General features: G+C 38.7%; 1 protein-coding gene across 1 annotated transcript; it reads right to left on the bottom strand.

The window, feature by feature from the left end:
- Window positions 1–1,836: 1,836 nt before the first annotated feature.
- slc30a8 (solute carrier family 30 member 8) lies at window positions 1,837–8,843 on the bottom strand. The gene is made up of 9 exons (XM_026300382.1): window positions 8,349–8,843; window positions 6,881–7,047; window positions 6,376–6,522; window positions 5,499–5,652; window positions 5,127–5,293; window positions 4,758–4,870; window positions 3,559–3,664; window positions 3,289–3,423; window positions 1,837–2,665 (listed from the first exon to the last, which is right to left on the bottom strand). The coding sequence occupies exons 1-9, from the start codon at window positions 8,420–8,422 to the stop codon at window positions 2,520–2,522; spliced, it is 1,209 nt and encodes a 402-aa protein (XP_026156167.1). The 5' UTR covers window positions 8,423–8,843; the 3' UTR covers window positions 1,837–2,519.
- Between the last annotated feature and the right edge of the window lie 1,973 nt (window positions 8,844–10,816).

Here is a 10,816-nt window from a genome sequence, read left to right as displayed (position 1 = left end):
ACCCCTGCTCAGTTTCTGAACACACTTATGAAATTATTTTAACTACATTCATTCACATATCCATGGAAAAGGTTGGAAAATGCATATGTGGTTTGTGCATGCTTATTGCATGTGTTTTTAGTTTATCATGAGGACAGGGCTGAGGAGGCAGTTTTCTATAGGACCTAAGCTACTTGAATAACCATTTATCATCACAGATCAAAGTGAATAGAGAAATAACAATGTATTGATCACATCAACGCAAGGTGATGGAAAATTCATTGATTGGCTTTTTCATGTTAATGTAATCAAACCTCATTGAGACAAAACATTGTTGTAAATATCAAGGACCCTCATTAATCAAACCTTATCATTTTCACTTATTTTATGTCATGCACTGTTGCATGTAATTGAGGCCTCCAGCATAAAAAACATAAGGCAAACTGACCAAAGGTTTTAACCTCAAACAGGAGATGGCAAGAAAGCAAGAGTGAGACAGAGAGCAAAACAGAGTGACAGAGAGCTGAAGTGGTAGTGAATGCAGAAAGTAGTGAAGTGAGTAGTGAAAGTAGAGAAGAAAACAAAGAAAATGGATTGGACAGGAAGCAACAAGTAACCAGAAACTGAAAGGGAGACAGAAACCTCCTCTGAGGAAACACACACCATGTAATTATTACCACTTGGGGAGGTATCAGGACTAAAACGGATTATCTTGCCACCTAGTGCATTACTCATGCTTTAATTAAATAAGCACTGATCTGATCCCTTCAGGGCTAAGTTCAGATGGAAAAAGCAGGGAGTACAATGGTCTGCTCTGAAGGCAGCAGCATGTAAATTCAATTCAACTGCTCACAGCAAATTTCACATCAGAAAGTCTCTGTAACCAAGAATTAAAGCATTGCTGCGTATAGTTAGGAATAGGAAGCAGGTGTAAGGTGGGTGGGAGTGTCAGCATATGGGTGGGGTGCTTCTGTACTATGTACATGCATGCAGGCATGTAAGAAGTTCTCCCACCAGAGGTTACTATTATAGGTCATGAATCTCTGATTCCTTTTCATTTCAAATTTTACAATCATTAAAATTAATGGTTTGATGCAAAAAAGGTTCAGTCAAAAAAGTCCTAAACTTTTCATTACCAGTGTCATTTCTGTCACTTCCAAAATCCTAACTTAGTGTTGGACCAAGCTAGTACAAATATCATACAAATACTGTATACTGTCTTTCCAATACCGACATTAGACTCAGCCAAGTGTGCAGGAAGATGCTTTAAATTACTTTAAAGCTATTTAAAAAGAAAACAACAGATACCATTGTGTTAAGGTTTTAAACATAAACAAAATTCTATTAAGATAAAATAATACAAAGTAAAAAATTAAAACATAAATACAAAGGTGCTATGGCAGTAGTAAGTGGGGACCAGCCAGCTATGTGTCAGTTCTTATTAATGATGCCCTTAACCATGCTACTGTAGCTCATGACACCTATGGTCCTCACTGCAGGAAATGAGGGTAGAAGAAGGTTGAACTCAAACAAATTGTAAACACCTCAATGTCAGTGACCCCCTGATTCCCCAAAACAGCCACCCAGGTGCACAAAAAAAAAAACAAAAAAAAAAACATCTGGCTAAAGTATGAGGTTAATGTTAACACAGTGCTAAGGACAATAGAACTATTTTGATGGTTATTGTCCAGCAATAGAGGAGCTGTTTTTCAGGAGGGGGTTAAACAGATACTGTGCTATGTCACTAAGGGTTTTATGGCATCATAAGTCAAACTTTGAAAGCAAGACTCACGGGAGAGAGTATTTGAAAAAGGAATATTTTATTGAATAATTCATCTCAGCATGAACCTTAAAACTACACAAAGAGAGTGGAAAAGTGTTTTCATCCTTTAAAAATATACTTGCTCTCCACATACAGTACTCGGTTAGCTGGTAATGTAGTCCATTTACAGAAATATTCATCAGTCTATATTTACATGTACCAGACTGTGCAAAATCAATGATACTACATCTCAAATTGATACAGCTGATTAATGCTCAAATAGACTAAACTTTAGCACCAGCCTGAAGGTGTCACATAAGGTCACAAGATAAACACAGTAGTTAACTGAGAATAGCAAATAGAAGTATAAATCAGCACTTATGCAACAAACTCAATCATACTTGTAGATTCAGAATGATAAACATTTGTTTTATACAGTGCAGTGATGTCAATTTTAATATGAAAATAATTAAAAAGCAATGACAAATCATGAATATTAAAAATTGAAACCACTTAAAACCTCCCACAGGATTGGGAAAAGGAGCTTTTCCCCTAAAACCATTTATATCCTGACAGTGTGCCTTTCAAGACACATGCTCTTTGTTTTTTTTCAATATCAACATTTCTTTGGAAATAACACAGTCATAGTCACAGTCATTTGACTCTGGCATTAATGTTACAGTGAAAGATCAGACAGCAGAACAAAGGCTGTTGCCACCACAGGTTACAGCAGGTACAATCATAGTTTGGTCTTACTCTGCAGTGTTCAGGTAGGTTACTACATCTTGGGGTCTTCACACAGAGTACATCCAGGCTTCAGGTCGGCCTGTCTCTCCATCTGAATTGTAACTGAGTGGAAGTTGTAGGAGGAGAAACACGCCTGTGTCATTTCTCTTAGGACAGTCTGAGCATCCACTGAGTCATCTGCAGAGGAAAGAACAAAGCAATTAACAAACATTTCAGACTTAGTACTCCAGTTTTTCGAGATGAAAAGACTGTTCAAATTCAAGCTGGCAGCCTTGTGAGGCTGCAGTATTTATTACAAAGTAGAAAATAATATCTATGCATGGATGAAAAAAATGGATGGAATAAGTATTATTCACAGTCTTGCTATTCAAAATAAAAAAGTGTACATTATACAAGGGTAAGTCTTTGTTATCTGTAAAAAGACCATTTTAGGACTTTAGACTCCACTTTACACTGTCAAACATGGCACAACCTTTATAAATCTAAACTGGACTTCCTCCTCAGCTGAACTGTCAGGCTCAGCTATGAGCTGAATCCTACAATAACCTTGCTAACATCTTTATGTTACAGTTAAATGGCATTTATTAGCAATACAACAGACACAAAGACCTAAAACCTTTTCTGTCTGCCACTTGGGACACATAAAAATGAGATATACCATCAATATTATGTAAAGGATAATGACAAAATCATTTGCAAGTTCATACAGTTGTGAAATAAGCATACAACTTGGCACCATCGATGCTGTGGATAATGTGCAGACAGATCATAGTGTCTACATTTTAGTATTTTCCTCTCACCTATGGCTACGTGTGCAGACAACACAGCCTGGTTCATAGTGAGGGCCCAGATGTGAAGGTTATGGACTGCTGTGACCCCCTTCACTGATACCAGACCATCCCGCACCTCACTGTACCTCACCCCTGCCGGAGTACCTGAGCCACAGACGGGAAAAAGAAAATAAGTACGTAAAGGACTGAGAAAGTTGTTGTGGAGTCAGACACCCTCCTGCAAATTTAAATATGCTGAGGTTTTTTTTTGGAGTGTTGGCTCAGTAGCAACAGCCTCACCTTCCATCAGGACAATAAGGATGTCTTTCATGATGGTGAAAGTGGTGCATAAGACCAGTATGGAGAAGAGAAAGGTGCAGATGGGGTCAGCCACCTTATATTCTGGCTAAAAGATGCAGAAAATGAAGATTAATTTTATTAGACAGACATGCTTATCATCCACATAATAATTTGATTGCATTTAGTCTTGGTAATGGAAGTGATTATTTCAAAGCACAATATCTTGAACTATGCAGTGACATACACACAATTTTATTGTGCCAATCTAAAGAAAAGTTCAGTTTTGGTTTGATATGTTTATAACAATAAGGTGCACAGAACATATTTACAACAAAATTATTTAAGAGAAGCTTATAGCTTTGCTGTAAGGTCTGATGAAGCACAGGATCTGCAGCACACTGCAACTTACCAAGCATACTGCAGGCTGACATCAAACAACAACAACAACAAAAAAAAAAAAAAAAAAAAAAAAAAAAAAAAGTGGACAGAAAATATTTCCCTGCTGCAAACAGCCATGGCTTTGTTTTGTTCAACATTCCTCAAGGATGAGTGTGTTTTTAGCACTGAGAATACCAAGTGTCGAAAGCTAAAAATAATTTAGAATTAATAAATAAGAACCACTGTAATGTTTTTGCAGTAGGCACATTGTAACAAAAAAAAAAAAATGAAAACAGTGACAAAAATATTGTTTAAAATATATATCGTATTTTTCTTGTGAGATTTATCGCTTATTGGTCAATTCTATTATGTCGTACAAATAAAATATCTGACTATGATAAGGTAACATCAAAATTTTCAGATATAGATTACGTAAAATGTTTTATTGCAGCTTTAATGTGTTTATAACTTATTAAACTGAGGGATGACATTACAAAGTTACAGTAGCCTGATAATTTGGCACATATTAATGCAATAAACTTTATATTTCCTGGGTAGGTTAGTGTTTAATTGGCAATGAAATTTCTATGCTACCATAGCCAAGAAAAGAACAAAATCAGATGGATTTTATTATCTTTTCGCCACCATGTCATTAATTAACAATGCTGTACACTACATTTTTGCACTCTGTACATGATTACTGATGATAATGTTAATTCCAAATAACTGTCAACAGGAGAAAGGTCCAATGCTGACAGATGAGGCTGTAAATGTTCTCTTACACTGTTCACCCTGCCTGCACATCTAGACAGGCTGCTGACCTTAAAGAAGATGATGAGGGCACTGACGAGCACACTGACGCTCTGAAGAAGATCTCCCACAACATGGACAAAGGCCGCTCTCACACTGGCATTGGCTTGCTGAGCCCTCCTTGCTGACAAAAAAAAAAAAGAAATAACAGGACAAAAAAAATCTAATTATACACTGGATTATAATTTATTATATATTCCATTATAATGTCATCATAACGGAATATATAATGACACCCCCCAGTGCATATTCAGTCACACTACAGAATAGTGGCCACGGGGGATCGAACAGTTAATAGTTAATTGTTTCTTGGCCACTGCTGATTGTGTCTGAGGAGAAAAGTAAGTGACAAAATAATGACTTGTATTGTAGAAATATACCATTTTCTCCTCCTTTATGCTCCACGTCTTCGTAGTCAGTATTCGAGTGTGTGTGGTTTGATATGTGATTGTTCTCTTTTCCCTTCTTGTGACTGCGGCCATGACCATGTGAGCTGAGTCCCCCATGACTGTGGCCATGGCCGGACTGGTGAAGGGTGAGAGCCATGCTGTTGAGAGGGAACAAGATATTTTCAAAAGTATGAAATTAAACAAACATTTTAACAACATACTATGGCACAAATGTCAAGAGTCTGAGACTGGATTTACTATTGTTTTCTCCTCAGTATTGGATCTAATTGAATCATACTGGAAAGGACACACTGGTCACTGATAAAAGCTGTAGAAAAAGGCCTGAGTATGTACTATACTCACATAATATTGGCCAGCACAGCACAACCAGAGGTAATGAGCATGACAGTGCCCTCGATAGTGTAGTCATCGCTGATGAGGCGCTCTACAGCCAGGTAAACCAGCACACCCGTTACCAGCCAGATGGTGAAAACTGATAGCAGTGCACCCAAGATTTCTGCATGGGTGAGGAAAAAATGAACAAGCACTGACTGGAAGCTGATCTACAGTAGGTAACCACACTTTATAACACCAGAATAGCACAAAGAAGCAAAGAAGTTATGTAATGTAACCAAACTGAGAAGTGTAGAGTTAGTCTTATTATTTGTTAAACACTAATTGTCAGACTAAAATAACATTTCATAGACGTTCTGGCAAAATCATAGCAGATTAGGCGCAATTATTCTGCACACAAAGTATTTAAATTACCACTGTTCTTTCTAGTTTGACTTTTAAACTTTCCACAAAAGTGCTCTGCAGGCAATTTAAAGTGTAAATATTAACCACAATGTGCATCAGGACACACTACACACACAACTTTCTGTTGTGTATTAAAATGAGCAAATAAATGTTATTAAATGTTATTTGAATACAGGTAAGTATTCCAATGATAATCTCTTAAAAACAAACAACGGTCTTTTTAAAGAATTACGTCTTTCAACATTTTGGGAAATACACTCATTTAATGTCTTCTCATTAATTACTGTCCAGGACATGATAAAATTCAATACAGTATTTTGGCATGCTTTAACACAGGGAACAATAGCTGTAAATGCTGCCACATTAAAAAATAGAAGATTCAACATTGTTGAGTTAAGCATAATAGAAAAATGGTTTCTGGTGCCAGATTAAAATGTGACAGTGGCTACTGACTGGTACAGAAATGTTGTCAGTACTGTACCTGCACGGTGCCAGCCATAGCTGAGCTTGTGTGTGGCTGGTCTGGAGGAAAGCCAAAGGGATAACAGACTGATGATGAAGCTGGTAAAGTCCACCAGCAGGTGGGCAGCATCTGTCATCACCGCAAGACTGCCTGCAAAATACCCACCTGCAGAAACAGAGAGACATATTCACAGGATATAGGGAAGAAGCAGAGGAAGGAAGTGAAAGGAGATGAAAGAAAGTTCAGGAGTGGGAGAAAGGAGTGACAAAGTGATGACAGATGTACCGATAGAGATGAATGTGATTTAGATGATGAATGATAAACTGGCAAATTAGGCAAGTACATATCAGATCAAAAAATAACCAGTCAGTATCCTGTCAGCTAATCATCAGGTGTTAAGGACTGAAGAGGCCTCAGGTTCACACTGGTACTGTGAACCTGCCATGATAAAGCAGTGGGTATGAAAACATGAAAAATAAAATAAGAGTCAGAAAGAGCAATAAGGGATCAAAGAATGACTCACCAAGGATTTCACCAATCATGAAAATCAGGCAGATGACAGAGACCACATAGAGCCTCTTCCTGGCAGCTTTCTTCTCTTGCTCACGATCCTCCTGAGCATGGCTGTTATCATGGCAATGCTTGATGCCAACAGTGCCGTCTCTTTGTATGGTGTCCTGCAAGGCCATGCTGGATGGACATTAAAGTCACAATAAATGCAATGAAGTAATAGATAAGACCATATAATTGACCTTTTCGTATTATATCTTCTACATCTGATTCGTTAAAGACTTCTTTAGTGTGCAACAAATTATTTTTATTATCACTTAACATGTTAATTATTTTTCAGCTCTATTGATTATCTCTTAAGCTTTTTAAAAAGGTCAAAAAGCCTATTACAAGTCCCAGATGCTGAGACTTTGGCTTCTAATTGCTTACGGTGTCTAATCCACAGTCCAAAACCCTGTGATATTCAAACAGTCATACAAAACAGAGAAAAGCAGGAAACCATCACATAAGAGATGGTTGAACGCGCACATATTTGGTATAAATCAATTTCACTGTAAAAAAAATTTGTTGGAGGTGAATATTAAGTCTACTTTACTTTATTTGTGTCCTGGTAAAGCTACGGCTCTTTTTGCTGTTTACACTTACAGACACTGTTGCTGCAGTTTAAAGGAAGGAAGTAAATGTCGTTATGACGTAAAGGCTGAAGTAGAGTTTTCTCTTTTTGGACTTATTTGAAATCCAAAAAAAACTAAAGTCTATATTTAAAACTAACTTTGGCTTATATGATCTAATTATATTTTATTTTGGTACAAATTTTGATCTGTTTATTTGTTTCTGTGTCACTGGAGAATTTTAAGAATACTTAAGTGAGACTTCTAATGCTGGTGAAGTAAAGCAGTCAGGCCAAAGGAGCAGGCCAGATATCTAATCAGGATCAGGATTCATGATCAGACAAGATCACAACTTAAAGGCAGAAATATACAACTGAGCGTGATCTCTCAGCAGGATACAGATGTTTGCGAAAATATAATAAAAGTATCTAAAGAAGTTAAATTGCCTATTTTAAGAAGTGGGGGAACTGTGAAAATGAAAAATCAGGTCGGTTGGTTTACAGTGTGCACACTTCCCTGTGAAGGACCGGGGTTAAGTAGGAAAACCCGTCAAACGAACTGATTTGCACACAGCTCATCCCAGAAAGCCCAGACCAGTCCCGTGTGGAAAACAAAAAAAGAACAATAGTTCTCAAGTCTGAAAGGACCGTGAGCAAAGACACTGCCCCAGTGACTGTACCCCCCTATACACTGTCAGTCACTGCCCACTGCGCCACCTGCACAACTGACAAAAGGACTGACTGATTTTTAGGGGCACTTTCATAAAATTAATATAAACACAACACTTTCCTCTTTGTTATTGTAGACACATGGCTGCATGTTGTTCTGTTTGATTTAATGATTAGCGGAATGTCAGACATTCAATCTTACCTTCCCACAAAGGTGTATGTGTTCCTCACCTCTGTCACCAGAGGAACTCTCTCTGAGTCCTTGTTTTGGACCATGGCTCAGTGTTTGGATAATATCAGATTCAAAGAAGTATCTCCAAGTCGAAAAGATGCCAGACTAAAACAAAAACATGCTAAAAACAATCGAACCTAAAGTTTAAAAAGTAAGTTTGAGAAGGTTATGAGCGAATTCTTTTTCTCCAAACTTAATTTAGTTTTCTTGCTATGGTATTCTTCAGGCCTTGTTGTCTCCGCTTCAGACGTGTTTTAACAGCCGCTGAACATCCTCTCAAACCAACCAGGGTGGAAACAGCTAAATATTTGGTGCTGCCTTGTGACCACCGCTGTTTGCACCGTGTGCAAATTCATCGCCGCCTGCAGCGCCTCGGAGCTGAGTGATGACAGGAAAGATGACGGGGCTCCAGGTCCCACATGGACAAAGAGGTGAAACCGGGTTTACGTCTGAGTGATTTGCTGATTGAACAGGTCTACGCACTGTGCGTCCAAACCGGCGGGCGGAGCATTTAGGTGTTCAGCCAGGAACACTGCTACACTCCTTAGGGACCCGCCCATCTCCGTTCATCAACCGGCACTTGCTGATTATACAATCAAACAAAATGTCGTGTGTTTCTATGGCATTTACCTCTCAGCTTCTTTTAATTAATCTCACTTGGCTGTGAAACACCTGCTCTGATTTAAATACTGTGACTATTGGCAACACTGCCCATATATCCCGTCTACTGTACTGCCTACGTGCCTGAACACATGTTGAACAAGTTGTAATTGTAATTGTAAAGCTTAAACCAGACTACAGGGAAATCCGCTAGAATAATGAATAGTCCTTCTAATCCCTGCAGCTCTGCAGCAGCAGTGTTGAATTAAGATTTGTTCCAAAATGTACCACAAGGTGGCGACAGTGAGCCACCTATTATGTGTTTCCCTTTACACCAAATAGACCTAAATTACTACAAGAGAAAACACTTGTGACACTGTATATTTAACTGCTGGAGGTAAATAAAGTCGTATTTTACTAACTATAATCAAAATAAATATAATAAAAATCATTTTTATTGAGTATATTTTGTACTATTAATGTGAATCTAAAGTAACTAGTACCTGATGTTAGAAAAATATACTTCAGTAAAAACCACAATATTTTCCTTTGAAATAAAGTATTGTATGTGTGTTATGTAGCACAATATCGATATTCTCAAGTACTAGTACTTCAAAATGTACTACAAAAGACACAAGGGAGAAAGATATAAATAGATACTGATAAACAAAAGTTCCTTTTGTATACAGTTCTCAATTATACAGCTCCTACCACTTACATCAGTGCTCTTCAGTCTGACTGAACATCAGACAATGACACTAAAAGGATGTTTCTTTATTCCTTTTGAGAGCAGTGACGTTTGTTTTCTTGAAGAGATCTAAAAGTGGAGTCAGTCTGCCTCTAAAAATAGTTTTCAATGTGTTGGGTCTATTTTAGTCGACGTGTGTGGACTCCAGAAAGTGGGCCTGTGTTTAGTTTGCCAAGGCGTTGTGTGTGTGTATTGACGCAGCAGTGGGGTTGCTAGGGCTGCAGAATGAGAAGAAAATGGCATGAGAAGGGTTAGTTACACATGGCTGTTCACGCGTTTCTTGAGACCCTGACCCTGCAACGGGCCACTATAGATCTATGTGTGCATGTTCTCTGCATCTGTGAGTGTGTACTTATTCATGTATAGACTCTGACCTCCCTGAATCCTCTTTCAGCTGACAAAACAACAGACAGCCTCGTTGCAAGTCTCAGTGTTTTTAAAGATACACAACTGTTGCTGCCATATCAACTGCCCGCCTCCTCCTCTCCTCTCCACCCTAATGTTCACTGTGTGCGTGTGTGTGTGTGTGTGTGTGTGTGTGTGTGTGTGTGTGTGTGTGTGTGTGTGTGTGTGCAGAGCTGGTATAAGGCCCCAGAAGTGGTAAACAACTCCCGGTCAGGCATTTGGACAATGCTGTGACGTCAGACCTGCTCTATCACATTCACATTCAAGTAACACCAGTTCACTTTGCCAAGGAGCTGGAGGGTTAATGTCTGAGAGACAGATAGCAAGAAAAGAGAGAAAGTGGAGGGGGGGTAGGGGGGACAGGAGTGTGTGTGTAGGAAAAGAAAGAGAGAGTGAGCTCCTCATAAGTCGTCAGAACTGTCAGGGATCTCATAACGGAGGAAACAGGGAGACCAGACGAGGCTGTAATCTGCACAGCTGAGAAGACACAACACGGCAGAAAGTCTGCAGTTAAAATAAGTTGAGGCTAAAATTGACCTAACATGATGGAATTGGTTTTAACCAGACTGCGGGACTTCTCCCGCAAGACCACCACCTTTGACGACTGTAAACAAGCTGGGCAAGGTGCATGCAGGGACCCTCGGACCAGGAGTGACCACCTTAGAGAAGGGTGCACAGCTGGAGG

This window comes from Mastacembelus armatus, chromosome 11 (genome assembly GCF_900324485.2).
Source record: "Mastacembelus armatus chromosome 11, fMasArm1.2, whole genome shotgun sequence".
In the NCBI taxonomy this organism is placed as follows: Eukaryota; Metazoa; Chordata; class Actinopteri; order Synbranchiformes; family Mastacembelidae; genus Mastacembelus; species Mastacembelus armatus.
The sequence above is the reverse complement of the archived record's forward strand: the minus strand, read 5'-3'. Positions and strand labels throughout refer to the sequence as shown.